Raw genomic sequence first — 22,515 nt, forward strand, 5'->3', positions numbered from 1 at the left:
AAATAAAACATTACTGGATCTACTGATTACCAACAATACAGACCTGATCACAGATGTGGAAATACGGGGCAATTTAGGTAACAGCGATCACAGGTCAATTCGTTTCAGTATAAATCACACAAATAGGAAACATGAAGGGAACACAAAGACACTGAATTTCAAAAGAGCCAACTTCCCTAAACTACAAACCTTGCTAAAAGGCATAAATTGGGATAAAATATTAGGCACAAAGAATACGGAGGAGAGATGTGTTTGCTTTAAGAGCATATTAAATAAGGGCATTAGCCAATGTATCCCATTGGGTAATAAATTTAAAAGAAAACAAAAATCCTGGATGGCTTAACTCCAATGTAAAAATGCATATAAAAGCAAAGGAGAAGGCCTTCAAAAAATACAAGGTTGACGGATCATCCTCAGCATTCAGACTTTATAAAGAATGCAATAAGAAATGTAAGGGTGCAATTAGGACGGCTAAGATAGAACATGAAAGACACATAGCGGAGGAGAGCAAAAAAAAATCCCAAGAAATTCTTTAAGTATGTAAACAGTAAAAAAGGAGGACAGACCATATTGGCCCCATAAAGAATGAGGAAGGACATCTGGTTTCAAAGGATGGGGAGATGGCAAAGGTATTGAATTTATTCTTCTCCTCAGTATTCACGAGTGAATTGGGGGGCTTCAGTAACCAAAACTGCAGTGTTTATCCTCATGACACAACACAGGAAGCACCTCCATGGTTAACAGAGGACGGAATTAAAATTAGACTTGAGAAACTTAACATTAATAAATCACCGGGACCAGATGGCTTGCATCCGAGGGTACTTAGGGAACTCAGTCAGGTGATTGCCAGACCGTTGTTCCAAATTTTTACAGACAGTCTATTGACTGGAATGGTACCAGCTGATTGGAGAAAAGCCAATGTAGCACCAATATTTAAAAAGGGCCCAAAAAACATCCCTGGGAATTACAGACCAGTTAGCCTAACATCAATAGTATGTAAACTCTTGGAGGGGATGATAAGGGACTATATACAAGATTTTAGTAATAAGAATGATATCATTAGCAGTAATCAGCATGGATTTATGAAGAATCGTTCTTGCCAAACCAATCTACTAACCTTCTATGAGGAGGTGAGTTGCCATCTAGATAAAGGAAGGCCCGTAGACGTGGTGTATCTGGATTTTGCAAAAGCATTTGACACAGTTCCCCATATACGTTTACTGTACAAAATAAGGTCCCTTGGCATGGACCATAGGGTGAGTACATGGATTGAAAACTGGCTACAAGGGCGTGTTCAGAGGGTGGTGATAAATGGGGAGTACTCAGAATGGTCAGGGGTGGGTAGTGGGGTTCCACAGGGTTCTGTGCTGGGACCAATCCTATTTAATTTGTTTATAAACGACCTGGAGGATGGGATAAACAGTTCAATCTCTGTATTTGCAGACGATACTAATCTAAGCAGGGCAATAACTTCTCCGCAGGATGTGGAAACCTTGCAAAAGACCTGAACAAATTAATGGGGTGGGCGACTACATGGCAAATGAGGTTCAATGTAGAAAAATGTAAAATAATGAATTTGGGTGGCAAAAATATGAATGCAATCTATACACTGGGGGGAGAACCTCTGGGGGAATCTAGGATGGAAAAGGACCTGGGGGTCCTAGTAGATGATAGGCTCAGCAATGGCATGCAATGCCAAGCTGCTGCTAGTAAAGCAAACAGAATATTGGCATGCATTAAAAGGGGGATCAACTCCAGAGATAAAACGATAATTATCCCGCTCTACAAGACTCTGGTCCGGCCGCACCTGGAGTATGCTGTCCAGTTCTGGGCACCAGTCCTCAGGAGGGATGTACTGGAAATGGAGCGAATACAAAGAAGGGCAACAAAGCTAATAAAGGGTCTGGAGGATCTTAGTTATGAGGAAAGGTTGCGAGCACTGAACTTATTCTCTCTGGAGAAGAGACGCTTGAGAGGGGATATGATTTCAATTTACAAATACTGTACTGGTGACCCCACAATAGGGATAAAACTTTTTCGCAGAAGAGAGTTTAATAAGACTCGTGGCCACTCATTACAATTAGAAGAAAAGAGGTTTAACCTTAAACTACGTAGAGGGTTCTTTACTGTAAGAGTGGCAAGGATGTGGAATTCCCTTCCACAGGCGGTGGTCTCAGCGGGGAGCATTGATAGCTTCAAGAAACTATTAGATAATCACCTGAATGACCGCAACGTACAGGGATATGTAATGAAATACTGACACATAATCACACACATAGGTTGGACTTGATGGACTTGTGTCTTTTTTCAACCTCACCTACTATGTAACTATGTAACTAAGTTAACCATTGCGAGGGCCCCCGTGGACTCTTTCCCTCTCTACTTCCCTTTCTTTTCTCCATTTCCTTATTCTCGCTATTTAGGCCGCCTGGCTTTGCCCTGGTAAACATGGTTATGGTGATCATTTTCCTTTATTTTTTTTTGTATTACATTTACTCTTAAAAATATGTTTCTATGACAAATGCTTTAAGTTTAGTCATGCCTAGTCCTATGTTGGGACACTCTTGCTCTCATGGTCTCTGCAATGCAATTTGGATCTCCTGGATTCTTCAAACGGTGTCATTTGATTGTTCCCTGTTTAGGGACACCACGTATGGGACTAGAGCAGTTTTATTTTTCTCTTGTATTTAGTTTAATTTAGCTTAACATGTATTGTAACCTTCCATATTAAATAAAACGTTTTGTAAAAGAAAAACCTGCAGTGTGGTTTTCGCACGGAACGTGCCTTTCCCGCACCACATTATTTTGGTGTGAATTGGCCCTGAGGCAGAAAGAGACGCAAACGAAAGGGGAGATGAGTATTTCCACTAACATCCAAACATCTAACTAGGGGATATTTGTGCCTGATGTATGAGGAAATGAGAACCTATCCCGTTAAATTGCATAAGTTTACCAGAATGTCAATATCCCCCTTTGGCAGCCTACTAACTATTGTTAGACGACGTCTGCAAAGAATGAATACCAACATGTGGATGAATGTGAACAAACATGAGAGTTACCAAAAACATTTCAGGATGAAAAGGGGGAAAAAACATATTTTTCTGCTGGTAAACACTAAGCGCGTTTAACTGCACAAAAAGTCAACCCTGGATGCAGCACTTTCCTTCTTTTCCTAAACGCAGCTAAACTGTATGCAACTAAACCTTGCTAATCATTATGTATGAATAACATGATTACTCTGCATTGTGTGAGTTTAGCTGTCTAGCTGTTTTTAGAAAAATCCTCTTAAAGCAGCTAAAGCTAAAGGAAAAATATGGGCTCGTCAGAGTGTTTCTTCTCCTTTCACTGTTCTGTCTAGAGTGGGGAGGAGACCTGTAAGTGAAACTGCAACAGAGAAGGATCAGGTCCCCTCCCTGCCCACTGTGTGACAGAGCTGTGTAGAGTTTGGGACTGGATAAACGTTTTTTGGCTCCTTTAAAGCTCTCATGAAGGTATTTCATCTCTGTATTTAGCGGTTTGCCTAGACTGGATCTTTAATAAAAATGGTAGCTGTACAAAGAAAAAAGATTACCCAAAGTTACTGCACATCCAAAGAGAACTGAGAATGGCATCTACTTGTTAATTGGTACATAAATCTTATGGAAGCAGGAAAAAAAAAAAAAACACTGCTAGTGCATCCAGGAGCAGCAGCCTTTTGACAGAAAAAAACGCTTGAAGCTTGTAAGCGCATCTAAACGTGTGTTAATGCTAGGCGTGTTAATTCATTTCAATGTCCAGAATAATTATTCTGGGCAATTAAATTATTCATGTCCAAGCGCTTGATGCCTGTAAATGTGCCTAAACACTTGTAAAATCGTTAGACACTTTTACAAGCATCAGGCATTTTTTCTGCAAAAACACTGCTGCCAGGAGGAAAATCTTCTAGAAGAGTTTTCAAAATGTCCTGTATGCATGAGGCTTTATACTGCATGCCACAACAGCTTGCAATCAGATCAATACACAGTATAACTTATAAAAATTTGGCCCGTCATTATTTTGCCACAGTGTATGTACATCATCTCTAAAAAATGCATTAATGTGCACTTAATCATTTAATAAAAAAAAAGTTAGAGAGCTCAACTATATGACATTTTTAAGGGACCTCATCAAACATGGTCCTTTAAAACCCCATGAGTACATCCCAGAAAAAGTATAGTAAGCAATGTACCTTCTTCCATATACCAATTAGATTTGCTCTTCGGTTGGTGTGGAGTTTCAATCGAGCTACCATTTAAAGTGTAAAAAAATTCTGAACGGTTCCTGCTTCCTGATTCAGAGGTAGATCCTGAAACAGAAAAGATTAAAGGTATGTCCCAGAGAATCAGCTTTGAAAGTGTAAAATATTATTATGAGCCACTTCCTGAAAGACATCATTTATCTACTCCACTACTTACTTCCCTTAGTACAGGTTTTCTTTTAAAGCTAGGCAGTCAGCCACTTCTAATCTACATTACTGAAAATGTCAGCTGTTTGGTTGTCATGCTTGCTTAGTGGCTTCAAGAATTCCCAAATCATTGACCAGTAACAACTGAGTTTTGTTTTCACAATTATGTGGCTACATGTTTTCTGGCTCAGTGACTATAGCTGGCCATATGCTGCTTGAATTTTCAGCCGATTCCTACTGTTTTCAGCTGTGGGTGGCCCGGTACCAACTGACTCCATAAAAACCGAGGAACCGGGTGGAAAATGATCAGTTGAATAATGACTGTATTCCAGCAGGCTGGTAATCAGAAAGCCGCAAGTGCTGTGGCCGTCTGCATTCAATAGCCAGCAGGGGGAGACTCCTCTATCCACACTGTATAATCAACTGATTTCTTTTGTTCAGCTCTGAGATCCAATGCATAAGTCTAGCTTTAAAGAGCACTTAGGCTTAGGACTTAGGACTAGCCAGGCACCTAGCATTAGTTTGTGAGCTCCCTTAGAGACAAGGTGTGGAATAAGTGAATCTGTGTAATCAGTAAAAAAGTGCTGTGTAAAAGTGATACTGTTATATAAATGCAGGAAATTAAATGCTCTTATCGTATACCTAAATATTGATGCTAATACTCTGTACATAGCACACCTCTCAACCCTGCACACGGAACATAGCGCACCCCTCAACCCTGCACTCGATACATAGCGCACCTTTCAACCCTGCAGTCTGTATGTAGCGCACCACTCAGCTCTGCACATCTCTTCCTGTTCAGCACTCCACATTGGCAAAGGAAGGAAGGAATGTGCAGAGCTCTGCTGTGAGAAGACAAGCTGTCTGCTAATCTAATAATAGCAACCTCCCACACACAAATTCCAGGCTGCTTTTATCTCCTATGTGGGAGAACTTGTCAGAAGTTATCAGGCTGATAACAGAGCTATGGAGCAGGATGAAAGCCACAGTGCTTTGGAGAGAGATAAGAAAACAACACTATAGATATTTGTGTCCAGCTCAAATTTCATGAATCAGGTTTACATCCAATTTAACTTGCGTTTTGGATGGCATGGTGAACTGTGCTCACAGGCAGTGATTTTTGGAAGTATTTCTAAGCCCATGCAGGATGTTCATCATGGAATTATGCCTGTTTTTTATGCAGTGCTGTCTGAGGCTGGGTTCACACCTATATGAATTGGATGTGAGTTTCTCCGCATTCAATTCGCATAGCAGGAGAATGTGACCAGCTCTCTATGGAGCCGGTTCACATATCTCCGGGGCGGCTGCGAAGCACACTGCACAGAAACGCTGTGTGTCTTTAGCTCCATTTCAGGGCCGAATTCAGGCAAAGATTCGGCCCTGATTCATCCCTGAACCGGAGAACGGGGACGCACAGCGTTCCTGTGAGATCCGCAGCCGGTTTCAGTGTGAACAGAGCCTGAGGGCCTGAAGATCATGAGCATCCAATATTGCATTTTGGCCCTGTCCCTAGCGCACAGAGATTTCTCCAGGTTCTTGCAATCCTTTGATAATGTTGTGCCCTCTGCCTCTAAATGTCCCTGCATGTTAGCCTATGGGGTTGATTTACTAAAGGCAAAAAGGCTTTGGAAAGTGCAGTTGCACACTGCAAGAGCAGTTGCTCCAGAGCTTAGTAAATGAGCAGAAGCTCTGCTGACTTTCATCAACCAATCATGTGCAAGCAAAAACGCTGTTTTTTTTTATTCTCCTTGCATGTGATTGGGTATTCTTTGCAAAGTGAAGCTTTACCTTATTTACTAAGCTCTGGAGCAGCTGCACTTGCAGAGTGCAATTGCACTTTCCAAAGTGCACAGTCTATTGGCCTTTAGTAAATCAACCCCAATGTGTCCATGCACACGTAAGCACTTACAGGAGTTTAAAGCCAGATTCGTTTAGAGGCAGAAAAAAAAGAAAACACAGCCAGTGTGTCCAGGAGCCGCAGTTTTGGCAGAAAAAACGCTTATCATGCCTAAATTCTTGTAAACACGTTTAAACGCGCCTAAGCCTTAATTCATTTTAATGGCCAGAATAAATTATTATTCTAGCCAATGAAATTAATGAACACCCAAGCGCTTGACGTGCCTAAACAGGTTACAAAAATTTACAAGCATTTTTTTCTGCCAAAGCTCTTCTGCCAAAAGGAGTCTAGGAGAGTTTGCAAAACATCCAGTGTGCCACAGGCCTTACTCTGAAATTGTCCAGCAATTTTTAGATGCAGCTTTTCACAGATTGGTGAACCTCTGCCCATCTTTATTTCTGAAACAGGGGTTGATTTACCAAAGGCAAATAGACTGTGCACTTTGCAAAGTGCATTTTCACCCTGCAACTGCAGTTGCTCCAGAGCTTGGTAAATGAGGTAAAGGTTCAGTTCGCAAAGAAGGAAAATGAAAAAACTGCATTTTTGCTTGCACGTGATATATGATCGCATGATATGTTTTCTATTGTGAATAAAATATGGGTTTCTGAGATTTGCAAATCATTGCATTCTGTTTTCTATAGATTTTACATAGCATCCCAACTTTTTTGGAATATAAAACATACATTAATTTACAGAACAAAGGGAGAAGGTGCTTGGGGTGTCTACTAGATGCTCAGTCTGCAGACTTGATTTAGGGCTTGTTAAAACTATGTGCTGTGGCTGGTGTTTTCCTGCATGGGATCAGACTGTTCACCCTGAAAAGGAGCCCCTGGATAAGCATTTTTCAGCAACAGACCAGAGCTCGCCTTAAGACTCCGTGTACTGTCCATTTCTAAGCATCTGCGGTTCATAGAAATGAATGCAATGTCATTTTGACATTTCAATAAAGTTACAAGAAAAAAAAAAAAGGATACAGTGCAATGCACTTAAATGAGAGTCATACCATCCCTTCCCAGACTTTCCACTGCCAGCTGCCTGCACAGTAAAATCCTGCATTTTAAAAATCAAGTAAGAAATTGTTGAGAGACAACCTCACAGCAGCTAGATGCCTAATCCTGTTTAACTGGAAACAGAGAGCACCCCAGTCCCAAATAGTCCTATACGCCAGAATTAAAGATGTGGAGCTAATGGAAATGCTCACTGCACACCTTTATGACACATAGATGCAGATGCAGATGCAGAAGACACAATAAAGTTTGGGAGTTGTGGCATTTGAATGAAAGCAAATTCGATCATGCTTTGCTGGGGTTTTTTGCCTTCCTCTGGATCAACTGTGGGTATAGGATTGTGTATATGGGATTGTATTTTTTATTGTGTTAAACTAGATGGACTTGTGTCTTTTTCAACCTGATTAACTATGTAACTATGTAACTATGAACGAGGCCCTAAGAGTGCTGCAATGATTGAGCAATATACTAACTCTAAATGAAAGGTTACAGCTGCTGAAGCATAGCACAGCAAAATGAACCTCAAGTCATCTGAATGAATGCAAAACACATCTTCACAGAGATGAAAAGCAAACGCATAATATATACAGGTACACACCATAATATAGTTTAGTAAGGATACACTCCAGATACCTGTAACCTTTGGTTTGCTATGATTGGATAAGCTCTTTTCACTTCCACATCTTGAAGTAAAGGCAAGTTTTAAAGGCCTCCTTTCTTGGGTTACAGATTCTGCAATAAAGAGAGATATTTTCAGGATTGGACACAATCAAAGAGCCAGGTAGCCAATGTGCCTAAACTTTTCGAGCCTTATTTAACCACAACAACCTAGTTACATTTTACAGCTGAAATGATGACATCAGTATAGCTTGATGCTGCTTTGCACCAGGACTCTATGCAACATTGGCTAATATAATGGAGCCATCAATTCAAAAAAGTATAGTTACCCGAAGCAAGTAGAGCACATTGCACATTAGTAAAACACCACTGTGCTTTATAAAAGGCCAATTTAACCACTTCAATACATGGCACTTTTACCTCTTTCCTGGCCAGGCCAATTTTCAGCTTTAGAAATTTTTATCATTTTGTTCATACAAATAGAACTTTCTTTTGGTGGTATTTGATCACCACTGGGTTTTATTTTATTTTTTTTGTGCTACAAAATTACAAAAGACTGAGAATTTTGAAAAAAAAAATTCTTATGTTTCTGTTATAAAATTTTGTAAATAAACACATTTTCTCCTTCACTGATGGGTACTGATGAGGTGGCACTGATAAGGAGGCACTTATATGCTGCACTGATAGGCAGCACTGATGAGGAGGCACTGACAAGCATTACTGGTGGGCACTGATTGGCATGCCTGATGGGCACTGATCTGCATACCTGGTGGGCACTGATTGGCATCACAAGTGGGCACTGCAAGGCATCACTGGTGGGCATCCCTGAAGGGCCTGCACTGATAATCAATGCATTAATTGTCAGCGCAGACCCCCCCATCAGGAGAGCTCTCCTCTACTCGTGTCCTGTCAAGCACTAACAGAGGAAAGCCAATAACCGGCACTTTCTGGTTAGGATGTGATCAGCTGTGATTGGACACTACATCATAGGCTCTTTACCAAGATCGGAGATGCAGTGTGTCAGAGCGACACACTGCACCAATGATCACCACGCTGCACGTCTATGCTGAAGCCTATGCTGCTGGACGCCATATGACGCCCAGTCAGGATAATGTAACCCCCGCCCGCCCATCCTATAGCAGAAAAAAGGAGTTAAAAAAACTGGGCCCAAGGAAAAGGCTATTTTACTGCTCACACATTTCACAGTCACCTACAGGATGATTCGATACTGGAAAAAAAAAAAAATTGTAGGCCAGCCCTGGATAATCCCTGCTGTACCAACAGCATGAAATTAAACATTGAGGAGTAGGACCTAAATGAAGTCCAAGAAAATGATTTTACAATGAGTACAAAAATGCTATTTTAATTTTTACCCACTGAGGGAAACAAGAGTTCATATACAGTCAAGATGTGCAATAGAGGCCCAACTGAAAGCTGGGCAACACAAGAACAACCGCTAACAAGCCCAGAGTAAAGAACTAGTGACTGCATGCAGCTCAGGAGCTGCCTGAAGGGCCAGCTCTGAATCTGAAACCAAATGAGGAATTTTCTGGCATACAAGAGGTGCCCTGCCTGTCCCTGGCCTCAAACTACAAGTCTAAGAAAGTTTCTGATCCTCCAGATCTAGTTTAGCATGAACGGGGACATGAATCATGCCAAAGACTACCTGGTCTAGTGAGACAGACACAGGAGACTGCCCAGGAACTAGATCTTCAACCTGTATGGGTAACAATGAAACTCCAGGTCCTTATTTGGGTGGGCAACAGTCAGAGCTGGTCCTAATTACCGTTTTGGATCAGTGGCATCCTCTGGAGAGGGAGTATGCTGAGAAGTACCCAATACCATCAAGGAACTTATGTGTACCAGGGACAGGGAATTTTCTTGAGGGAAAAAGTTGTGGCCTAGAAGCAGAAACTAAATGTCATTTTTGGGCCAAAAATCCTGCGTGGTGAAATTCTCCCTGGATAAGAGCAAAGGAGTGGGCCATGCCCGATAGAGCCAGTGAAGGCTCCAAAGATGGCATAGACTCAATCAGAGGAAAAGATTCCAAAACTGTTAGTGGAATGTATGCTGGAGGCACCAGGGCAGTGGAACGGTTTCCCATATATCTAGAATATGACATGTTGTTTTGCAAGGTGGGGGCAACAAAGCTCAAGATACAAGTATAGGCCTTGTACAATCATGAACCTGGCTGCTAGCAGCAGGAGAGGGTCAGACAGTGGAAGGAGAGTAGCGGAGACAAACCTAGGATAGATCCACGTGTCAATGGCAGGCAGAAGCAGCAATAGCAAGGTGTTTCATCATCACTGAATGGCTGGAAAGGTATTGCGCAATAAACCAACGGGAACTGGATAAGGTGAAGTTCATCTTTAGAAATATGTTATACCAGTTTTTAGGGAGTAACATGTTCCTAAGCACCCAGTTCCCATTTCCCCATCCCCATGACAATGTGCTGGGGTTTTAATTCTCACAGCTGCTGTCATATTTAAAACGGGTGAGGTTCTGCCCGCACACCTGCGTCATTCACTGGCAGACAGACTTGCAGTCCACTGACACTTCCTCCTGCTTTCTACCTGAAAGCCTGCACCTTGGTACGGGCAGGGAGCTGGAGAAAGTGGCTGCAGAAGCCAGGCATTTCACCCGCAATCCACTGATCAGGGTGCAATGCTTTGCAGGCTCCTGAAAAAATAATAAATGCACACTGTTCTCTGTCAAAAATATATGCATTTATAATTTTTTTCTTAAAGGTGAACTATAGATGACACCCAGAGGTTCTAGCAACAAAGTAGCTCCCTATACTCGACCTGCATACCCTACTCACAAAATGAGTCTCCAGACACAGGGTTAAACCTGGGGGTGGGCCACAGCTCGGGACCTGGGGAGCACTGCACAATAATAGCGCCTGCAAACCGACCCGAACCAGCTGCTGCTTTAATTCCAGTGTGAAAGCCCCGAGGGCTTTCACACTGGAGCGATGCGCTGGCAGGACAGTAAAAAAAGTCCTGCCAGCAGCATCTTTGGAGCAGTGAAGGAGTGGAGTGTATACCGCTCCTTTACCGCTCCTGCCCATTGAAATCAATGGGACGGCGCGGCTATATCGCCGGCAAAGCGCCTCTGCAGAGGCGCTTTGCGGTGGTTTTAAACCTTTCTCGGCCGCTAGCAGGGGGGTAAAACTGCCCCGCTAGCGGCCGCATACCAACGCAATAGCGGCGCTTTACCGCCGACGCCCGCCCCAGTGTGAAAGGGCTCTAATAAAGCAATACCATTACCTATTTTGTATTTCAATCTCTATTGTTTTTTGTACATGATGATGGAGTAATAAAGAATCAATTTTACATTTCAAAATGTTATCCTCTTTGTGTGGCAGTAAGTTTATACATTTACGGGATCAAGTGTAGTTATATATGAACTCTTGTGTCCCTCATCAATTACAGTATTATGAGAAACCGTCTTGGGCAATAAGCTGGGAAATTCTTAAGCCCTCATTCTAGTATATTAAAGCAGAGTTCCACCCAAAACTGGAACTTCCGCTCATCCGGTTCCTCCCCCCCTCCGGTGTCACATTTGGGACCTTTCAGGAGGGAGCAGATACCTGTGTAATGCCGCAAACACACAATCGCACTTTCCGACAACAAAATCCATGTTTTTTTTCCGACAGATGTTGGCTCAAACTTGTCTTGCATACATACAGTCACACAAATCTTGTCGGAAATTCCTACGGAAAATGTCCGATGGAGCCTACACACGGTTGGAATTTCCGACAACATGCTCCCATCGAACATTTCCCGTCAGAAAATCCGACCGTGTGTACGCGGCATAATACAGGTATTTGCTCCCACTTCCGGCAATCTGCGGCGATCAAGCCATGTCCAGCCCCTCCTTCGTCCCCCCCGCTGTCTTCTGGGAGACACATAGGTCCCAGTAGACAGCAGGGACCAGTCAGGACGCACAGCGCGGCTCGCGCATGTGCAGCAGGGAACCAGGCTGTGAAGCCGCAAGGCTTCACTTCCTGATTCCCTTACTGAAGATGGCGGTGCCTCCACCCGGAGTAGGCTTCAGGTGAGGACATCGTGGGCGCCCTGGGACAGGTAAGTGTCCTTATCTTTAAAGTCAGCAGCTGCAGTATTTGTAGCTGGTGACTTTTAATTATTTTTTTTTTTTCGCTGGAAATCCGCTTTAATGAAACAGCGGTAACACTAAGGCTGGCCATACATTATACAATTTTCTTGTACAATTTTCCTTTAGATTTATCAAAACTATATAGTAGGAGGTCATACCTAAACACTTTCAATTTGTATGCAATCAGGCAGGGCTGTGCACCAAATAGTTGAAGGTACAGTAAATCTAAAAGAAATTGAACAAGAAAATTGTCCAATGTATGGCCAGCCTAAGAGAAAAATAGGATTTTTTAAAACAGCTTACCTGTAAAATCCTTTTCTTTCGAAGGACATCACGGGACACAGAGCCACAGTAATTACTGATGGGTTATATAGGTATCACTGGTGATTGGACACTGGCACACCCTATCAGGAAGTTCAACCCCCTATATAATCCCTCCCCCTTGCAGGGATACCTCAGTTTTGTAGCCAAGCAATATAGTGTATTAGAAGAGGGGCGGGACCTCTGTGTCCCGTGATGTCCTTCGAAAGAAAAGGATTTTACAGGTAAGCTGTTTTAAAAAAATCCTATTTTCTTTCTCGAACATCACGGGACACAGAGCCACAGTAATTACTGATGGGATATCCCAGAGCAATGCTACCTGAGGGGGGGGGAACCACGACCAAGTAGGGTGCAATCAGACCTGAGGACCCTGTACCGCTGCCTGCAGCACACTACGCCCAAAGGCGATATCCTCATGCCTTCTCACATCCACCTGATAGAATCTGGTGAATGTATGAACTGAAGACCAGGTTGCGGCCTTGCAGATTTGAGCCATAGAGGCCCGGTAATGCACTGCCCAAGAAGCACCAATAGCCCTTGTGGAATGTGCCCTGATCTGAAACGGAGGAATCTTCTGTTTCAAACCGTAAGCTTGAATGATCAACTGTCGAATCCATTTAGAAATGGTAGCTTTTGACGCTGCCTGTCCTCTATTGGGACCCTCTGGCAGCACAAACAAAACATCCGTCTTGCGGATCTGAGTAGTTGCCCCTAGATAGGTCTTAACTGCTCTTACTACATCCAACGAATGTAGAGATCTCTCTTCCGGAGAACAGGGATCTGGAAAAAAGGAAGGTAGAACAATGTCTTGGTTTAAATGAAAATCAGAAACCACCTTCGGTAAAAAACTAGGATGAGGGCGTAGTACCACTCTATCCTTGTGTATAATCAAATAAGGCTCCCTACAGGAAAGAGCTGCTAATTCTAATACTCTTCTAGCAGAAGAGATGGCCACCAGAAAAATTAATTTCCTTGTCAACAAGACCAAAGGAATCTGACTTATTGGTTCAAAAGGCCGTTTCTGTAACACAGCCAGGACCAAATTCAAGTCCCAGGGGTTTAGGGGCGCTTTAACCGGAGGATTAAGACGCATCACCCCCTGCATAAAGTTTCGGACCAAAGAATGCGAAGCAAGTGGCCGCTGAAATAATACTGATAAAGCAGAGACCTGGCCCTTGATGGTACTCAAGGCCAGCTTCATCTCTAATCCCATCTGTAGAAAATCAAGGATTCTACCTATGACATATTTCCTGGGATGCCAACCTCTGGATTCACACCAGGTTATATAAGCCTTCCAGACTCTATGATAAATCATCCTGGAAGCTGGCTTCCTTGCATTAATCAAGGTAGATATGACAGGACCTGAGAGCCCACGACTCTACAGAACGTGGGTCTCAATAGCCAAACCGTCAAATTTAGCGTTTGTAAGGCAGGATGGAACACTGGACCTTGAGATAACAGGTCTGGGCATTCCGGTAGTGTCCACGGGGAACCTACCGTCATCCTTACTATTTCTGCATACCAAGTCCTTCTGGGCCAAGCGGGGGCCACCAGAAGTACCGACTTCCTTTCCTGCCTGATCCTGCGAAGGAGTCGTGGTAGTAGCAGAATAGGGGGAAATGCGTAAATCAGTGAGAACCGATGCCACGGAATCACCAACGCATCCGTCCCGCATGCAAGAGGATCTTTTGTCCTTGCCACAAATCTGTCTATCTTTTTGTTGAATCGGGATGCAAAGAGATCTACATCTGGAACCCCCCATCTTTGGCATATGGCCCAAAAGACGTCGGGATGCAGATACCATTCCCCTGGAAGTAACTGCTGGCGACTTAGATAGTCCGCCTGCCAATTCTCTATTCCCGGGATGAAAACTGCCGATATGCATGGCACATGCATCTCTGCCCAGACTAAGATCTGGTTCATCTCTTTTTGAGCAGCTCGGCTCCGGGTGCCTCCCTGATGATTGACATAAGCCACTGCTGTGGCATTGTCGGACTGGATCCTGACCGGACAACCCTGTAGCCTGATAGTCCAGGCCTTTAGAGCTAGATGTATCGCCCGGATCTCCAGAATGTTGATGGGTAAGGTCCTCTCTGTCTTGGACCATACCCCTTGGACCGCAGCCTGTTCCAGAACTGCTCCCCAACCTGACACAGACTGGCATCTGTTGTTACCACCATCCAGGTAACCGGTAGAAAGGATTTCCCCTTCTGCAGGTTTTCGGGTATGAGCCACCAATTGAGGCTCTGACGCACCGCATGCGACAGGTGCATCGGAAAGTCTAATGCCTGAACCTTCTTGTTCCAGGTCGACAGAATACTGTGTTGCAGCATTCTTGAGTGAAACTGAGCATAGGGAACTGCTTCGAATGAAGACACCATCTTCCCTAGTAGCCTCATACAAAGGCGGACTGAGGGACCCTTCTTGGTCCTTACTGTCAGAATCAGCTCTCTCAAAGCAGTGATCTTTGCCTGGGGTAGAAATATTTTCTCCTGGCTTGTATCTATAATCAGACCTAAATACTCCAGTCTTCTTACTGGTTTTAGGAAAGACTTTTCTAAGTTGAGGATCCAACCCAGGTGTTCTAGATACCTGACCGTGGTCCTCAAGTTTCCATTCAAAGAGGCTACCGACCGGTCTATCAAGAGCAGGTCGTCTAGGTATGCTATGACAGCTATACCCTGAGCCCTTAATCTGGCCAGAGGAGGAGCCAAGATCTTTGTGAACACTCGAGGTGCAGTGGCTATCCCGAAAGGCAGAGCCACAAACTGGAAATGGCGCCCTCCTACCTCGAAGCGCAAAAACTTCTGATGAGCAGGAAAAATGGGCACATGCAGATATGCATCTCTGATGTCTATTGATGCCAGAAATTCTCCTCCCTGCAGGGTGGGAACTACTGTTCGAATTGATTCCATGCGGAAGGATTGAATCCTTAGGAATCGGTTCAGATCCCTTAAGTCCAAAATGGGCCTGACATCCCCATTTGGCTTTTGGACCGTAAAAAGGCTGGAATAGAAGCCCAATCCCTGGTCCTTTGCGGGAACTATCATAATGACCTCCTGCGACAAAAGTCGCTCTAACGCTAGAAGGAGCGACTGCTTCTTCTCTGGGTCTCTGGGAACATTTGATCTGAGGAACCGAGGAGAAGGGAATTCCTGAAACTCCAGCTTGTACCCTAAGGTTACCGTGGAGACTACCCATCTGTCCTGAAAGTCCTCGTGCCAGAGCTCTGAGAACTGTCGCAGTCTTCCCCCCACTCGAGTGAGCGGGGGCGCCCCCTCATGCAGAGGTCTTAGTGTTTTGCCTAGTAGGCTTCTTTCCCCAGGACTTCTTTTGTCCCTGGGGTTGACTCTTGTCTCTGGACCCCGATGGAGGCGGCCGTCGAGACTGCCTGGAGGCTGAAGCCCCTGGCGCTGGGGAAAGAGTCCGTTTGAAAGAGGGACGCTTACTCTTCTTCTTGACAGGTAAGAGAGTGCTTTTCCCACAAGAGATTCTCTTGATATAGTTATCCAAGTCCTCTGCAAACAACCTTGCACCACGAAATGGAAACCCAGCCAGTAGCTTCTTACATGGTGCTTCGGCTGACCAATTTTTCAACCATAGGATTCTACGTATATGCACCAACCCCAGTGAAAGACGGGAGGTTTGCACGATAGAATCTCTAATGGCGTCAATCACAAAGCATAAGGCCGCTGGAAGGTTAGCAAACCCCTGGGCCTGCTGTTCAGGTAATACTTTGATGACCTGCTTAACATGGTCTCTTAAGTATTGACAGACTCCAATCGCTGCTACTGCAGGTGGGGCCACTGATCCTGCTAAGGAGAAAACATCCTTCAATAGGGATTCCATCCTCTTATCTACAGGATCCCTGAGCATCTGAACATTGTCTACAGGACAAGTCAGGCTATTATTTATGGAGGAAATGGCGGCATCAATAGCCGGTATTCCCCACATTTTAATAAACTTTTCTTCCATCGGATAAAGTGTTGAAAACTTTCTCGGCGGAAAAAAATGTTTGTCTGGGTGATCCCACTCAGAATAAATGAGCTTTTCAAGTAAAGTATGAACAGGAAAAGCATGTGCTGCTTGGAAAGGTTTCAGTGACCCCAAAGCAGAAGAGGATTCCTTAGCAGTTTCAGGTATGGGCAACTTAAATGTGGAGCGGACCAATCCAGTGAGGATCTGCACTAAGAATTTCTCCTCTTGGGAAGTCGCAGAGGGTCCCTCTCCACCTGATTCCCCCGAAGAGGAATCATCCGTCCCATCCCGATCCTCTGAAAGGGATTCATCTCCTTTATCCCAGAGCTCCTCTGTCTGAGGGTCTTGGGGAACAGAGGAAAGCCTAGTGCGTTTTCTTCCACTGAGTGAAGACGTAATCACGGCCATTAATCTTTCCTCTAGACCATTAATGGTTGAGGAAAAAACCTCTTGTGTAATATATACAGGGGCTGAAGTGCCAGAGGCAGGTGTAGCCCCTGACCCCGATGGCTCTCCCCGGCTAGCCGTCCCTGGCCCATCTTTAGGGGGGGAGGATGCTGCCGACAGGGGGCCCTCAGAACCTGAACGAGATCCCCTAGTGTCTCTGGTTCCTGGGGTGCTTGAACCTCTTCTACCCATAGTGCAAAGCAACAAGGTGTGAGGTATACAAATGAACACTGCCCGCTGAGCGATGTAGTCTGGCTAAAAGCCTTGCTACCCAATGCTCAGTCTGGTGTTACTTCAGTAAATGCTGCCTAGGAGAATGCCTGTGTCCCACCTTACATGCGACCGTCAGCTCTGTGTCTCTCAGAAGGCTGAGTGCACCTGTACAGAGTGCCTTTAATAGCCTGCAGCTGGCCTGAGTGGGAGTCTAAGCACTCTGTGTTGACGTCCCGCCCCCTCCTCTACTGCCCCCCCCCCCCCTTTTGAAAAAAAAAAAAACGAGCGCTTCCCGCACTGCCGACTCTCCTGTCATGCTTCTGGAGAAAGGCTGGGGATGGGGGGGGGGGGGGGGGGAGTGAGGCTGGTAACAAGATCTGCCTGAATGGCTATCTTCAGAGATGGTGGCCATTAGGCCGCAGAGCCCAGGTGGTATAACCACTTTCTAGACCCCTGTGGCCCCTCTCTAGCCTGGGGGGAACATTCAAACATGAGAAATCCCCCCTTCCTCCTTACCTGTTTGCAGCCTGCTTGAGACGCTGGGACATAATCAGCGATTACAACACCTGAGACAGAGTCAGCATGTGCAGGTTTGTGCTCTTGGCAGCCCCCGGTGGTCACAATAGGCATAGCATGCATTTACCTTAAAGGAGAAAAGCCACTAGAACTCAAAAATTCTGTGGAATCTCCTCTTACCTTATCCAGCCGCAGGGTGCTGTTTACACAGACCCAATCTTCACCTCTCACGGTGGGCTCCGTTTGAAAAAAATGTCAGAGACTGGGGCCCCCATCAGTAGGGGGATCCAACAGTTCTGGGACCGTAAAGCACCTCGCCAGAAATTAGGAAGTTTAAAGCCATTTTCTGATCTGCGGGGTCCAGCTCTCTAAAAAGAGAAGCATTACGGGTAAAACCTCGTTTCTTCAGACACGAGGCCCGGGTACCATTCAATTCGGCCATAAAAAGACACTTTGAATGGATCCGGTTCGCCTGGCTTGCCCCAGTATAGGATCTTAGGATATTCCCTTTGGAGCTCAGCACAGGACATCTTTACACGTCCATCACCTAAGACACTGGCGTAAAAACTGAGGTATCCCTGCAAGGGGGAGGGATTATATAGGGGGTTGAACTTCCTGATAGGGTGTGCCAGTGTCCAATCACCAGTGATACCTATATAACCCATCAGTAATTACTGTGGCTCTGTGTCCCGTGATGTTCGAGAAAGAAATAGCAGTTTCCTCACTCATATTGGGGGGTTGGAGAGATAGAAAAAGGGGGTAGCGTTATCTACTTTGGGGGTAAGGCCGACCAAAGACGGAGCATATTTCTTTCATGCAACCACAGACAATGTTAACAGGGAAATCTCTCCAGCTGAGCCATGGTGTTCTCCAGGTGAGGTGGGGTAAGCCGTCCCCACCAAGAGAACACAGCAATTATTGCTAGCAGTTATAACAGCCACTGGCGATAATCGCATGTAAAATCTGGCAGGCTTGTGCTCAATTTGATCATCTGATCAACTTGGGTACATTCAGCCTGCCCATGCATGACTCGAATCTCAGACAGTTCCTGCTGAACCACCCCAGGATGGGAACCATCTACGGCCGGCTTAAGCTGCTTTATCACTGTCCAGTAATGATGTGCTCAATAGTTATTAAATGTTATTAGAAGCAGACTACAGAGTCAAGCTGAATATAATTACCTCCATCAACTTCAGCTTGGCTGCAGTCTATAGAAATTACTGAATTGGACTTGCCTTTATTTTCTATAGGGCCAGTTCTCTACATTTCAGCCCATTTCTTCTATCACCCGCTTAGTTTTATTACTTAAAACAAATGATTCCATATGGAGAGCTCCACTGAAATAAAACACAGCTTCTTGAAAGCAAGTGATAAACCGGGTATCTCCTCAAAAGTGGTAACTGCTACTATTTACTTCTTACACAGATTGAGATTGTTATAATTATATACACACACATATATACATAGGACACAGACACAAGACAGCAGCCTGCGGATGACGGAGGCATGTAAACTGACAACGGTGTCAGAGCTCAGCAGCCATGGAACCATCAACGGCCGGCTTAAGCTGCTTTATCACTGTCTAGTAATTACCTGCCCAATAGTTATTAAATGTTATTAGAATAGGTAAGACATAGGGAAGGGCAGAAACTGGAAGGATCACCCAGGTTTTTTAGGTGTTACAGGGGGCCAAATGACACAGCACAAACGCTTTAAGGCAGTGCTGGAAAATAATGGTAGCCATACAAAATATTGACAATTTGGGCCCAATTTGGACAATTTCACTTATGTTTATATTTACTTTTGATGCCAGTGGTTTAGACATTAATGGCTGTATGTTGAGTTATTTTGAGGGGACAGCAAATTTACACTGTTATACAAGCTGTACACTCACTACTTGTAGCAAAGTGTCATTTCTTCAGTGTTGTCACATGAAAAGATATAATAAAATATTTACAAAAATGTGAGGGGTATAGCCACTTTTGTGAGATAATGCATGTGTGTGTGTATATATATATATATATATATATATATATATATATATATATATATATAATATATATATATTTTTTTATATTGATATATATTGATATGGGGGTGATTAGACTCAGAGGTGAAGAGCGTTTTTAAGTGTGTACACGTCAGACAGGAACAATAGTTAAGGGCTCGGCAGGCCACCTTTATTGAAAACACAAAGTTTAGTTCATTAAGTTTGCCCACTCAGGGGTTCTTCTCCAGCAACCACACACAATGAGGAATGCTAGTCCACCTGGTTACACTTCAGCAGCACTGCTGCTATTAGCACTGGTCCCTCAGATCACATGTCCTTCAGGGTCAATTAGCCTTTTTGTCACAACACCTCACTGTACTGGCCCACTCCTAACCTCCAGTTAGGGTTTCCCAGCACCCTGATCTCTCACAAACTTCTCTGGAACTTTGACTCCCTTCAGACCCCCTGGACTTGCAAGTCTCCTCAGCTTTCCCAGTTTCTCCGGACCTGCATAGCTGTCCTGACTTTCCCAGTCCTGTGACCAAAAAGTCCCCTCAACAAAAGGTCTCCTCTCTTGAGAAGGTTACCCCCCTCCTGGCTGGAGCACACAACGGCTGTGTCTCTGAATGGCAACAACTGCCCTGAGCTCTAATCAGATCTAGCTTATAACGAGTGTGTGCACCTGGACACACAACCTGTTGGTCTTCAACAAGATCCAGACACTGGGTTGGAGATTTCTTCCCTTCCAAAATGCTTTGAAATCTCCAAATTATGGAGTCCAAAACCTGGAGAAAGCAGTAAAAACGTTTTTTTTTTTCCGCTCATATATATATTTATTTTTAATGTGAATTGACAAAAGATTTTGTGATAGTTGAGTAAGACAAAAGTATTAGACCCCTTTTACACTGAGGCATTTTTCAGGCGCTTTTGGGCTAAAAATAGCACCTGTAAAGCGCCTGAAAAACACCTCCCCTGCAGTCTCAGTGGGAAAGCCAGAGTGTTTTCACACTGAGGCGAGGCGCTGGCAGGATGTTAAAAAAAACTCCTGCAAGCAGCATCTTTTGAGTGGTGTATACACCACTCCTAAACTGCCCCTGCCCATTGCAATGAATGGGCAGCGCTGTCGAACTGCCGGCAAAGTGCCGCTGTGGGCCTTTTTGGCCCCGCTAGTGGCCGAAAACCTCCACACAAACGACAGTAAAGCGCTGCTAAAAATAGTGGCATTTTACCCATCAATGCCCGTCCGCTCCAGTGTGAAAGCAGCCTTGCTGTTGTCCTGCTTAGAGTAAATGAGCCACTAAATGGCAGACACAGTGCAAACCCATCAGCATGCTGTGTGATATTTCATTTCTGGGTATGCCTGAAAGCTATTATATGGCTTTCTCCTCCATACCTAGTTATTGTGGTGTGTACAGTGACTGACAAAAAACAGATTACTTAAAGTGGCGTTCCAGTCGTTTTTAAGTTTATTAAAAGTCAGCAGCTACAAAAAGTGTAGCTGCTGACTTTTAATAAACAGACACTCACCTGTCCCACGGTCCAATGCTGTCGCCCGAAGCCCCACTCCTCTCCCTCTCCTCTCTGCGTCACTGGCATTGCAAGTGTGGGCACCCGGCTGGGAAGCTGCGCGAGTCTGGCTCAGTGGCCGGGCAATCTTCTGGGACCTGTGACATGTCCTAGAAGATTGCAGGGAGGAAGGGGGAGAGGAGGAGTCACCTAGGCGACAAGAGCGGAAGTTGGAGCTTGGTACCTGTCAAAACTAGGAACCCACTCCCCTGAAAAAAAATGACATGCCAAATGTGGCATGTAAGGGGGCAAGGAGTGCTTAAAGCAGAAGTTCCACTTTTGGGTGGAACTCCGCTTTAACTGAACAACTGAATGCTGTGTGATTCACATGCAGTTCTGTGCAGTGCAATTTCAGACCTATTCATGTTAAATGGGCTGAAATCACACCGCCCCACACCAAAAGAAGTGCAGGCACTACTTTTTGAAATGCATGGCAACCACATTGCATGGTACTTTTGTACTATGCGATCCAGTGTGAGCAAATGCACTACGTTTGTGACCTGCGTTTGGGGTGTTAACTTTGCACTGACCCCCCACAGTAGATCACAAGTACAGTGTGATTGGAATATGGTGCTGGAAGCTACACGGGAATGTGGCTTTTCCGCACTGCATTCTAGTGTGAGCGGGCCCCTGAGGCCCCTTACACACAGGGTGTACTCCGCCTGCTTAGCAGGGAATCTGTCCGCTGATCCCCACTGAGCAGGCTGGTCTGTATCCACTCCGCTTATGCAGAGCGCACACAGACACAGCCCGCTCTCCTCTATGGGTGGTTAGATTTAAATGGACTGCCTGTCTGTTTAAACCTGACTGCCATCTGATCTGATAAACGGAGGGGAATGGATCCCCATCCACCTGTTTTTAGCGGATCGGATGTCAGCGGGTATAAACAGACATGTCTGTTTACATCCGCAGCTCCATAGAGGATAATGAAGGATCCAATCGGGTCGGCCTGAAAAAACTGACAGGCGGACCCAGCCGTGTAAAGGGGCCTAAATATTTTTTCACCTTCTATGTTCAGCCCCCTGAACACTTACCTGAGCCCAATCTCTGTGCCAGAGAGTAGCAGCACTGCTTTCCCTCTCTCTCCTCACAGGCTCAGAGATGACAGCTGGAGCCATTGGCTGCTATCAATCAAATCCCGTGAAGGGATTAGGGGGCGGGGCCGAACAGCCAGCAGGGGACCCCAGAAGAGGAGGTTTGGGGCTGCCCTGTGAAAAATCATTGTACAGAGCAGATAACTATAACACGTTTATTCTTTTTATTTTATTATTTCAAAAAAAAAAAAATTTACAATCACTTTTAGAAACCTCTGAAAGGATTTTTTATAATGTACCCACTGCACCTCTGTGGTACAAAGGGATCTTCCAATACTATTGCCTGAGTTTTTATTTCATCAAGTCTGGATTCTTTTCCCAAAATT

General features: G+C 44.7%; 1 protein-coding gene across 4 annotated transcripts in view; it reads right to left on the reverse strand.

Annotated features, from left to right (window-relative positions):
- The window catches only part of CYLD (CYLD lysine 63 deubiquitinase), a 199,279-nt gene that overhangs the window by 83,046 nt on the left and 93,718 nt on the right, over positions 1–22,515 (reverse strand). For all 4 annotated transcript variants that reach the window (XM_073604979.1, XM_073604977.1, XM_073604978.1 and 1 more), the window contains 2 exons: positions 7,961–8,059; positions 4,208–4,324 (listed from right to left, as the gene is read on the reverse strand). In XM_073604979.1, coding sequence (XP_073461080.1) covers positions 4,208–4,324; positions 7,961–8,059 — 216 coding nt within the window. The remainder of the gene's footprint in view (positions 1–4,207; positions 4,325–7,960; positions 8,060–22,515) is intronic.

Source organism: Aquarana catesbeiana, linkage group LG11 (genome assembly GCF_042186555.1).
Source record: "Aquarana catesbeiana isolate 2022-GZ linkage group LG11, ASM4218655v1, whole genome shotgun sequence".
NCBI classification, from domain to species: Eukaryota; Metazoa; Chordata; class Amphibia; order Anura; family Ranidae; genus Aquarana; species Aquarana catesbeiana.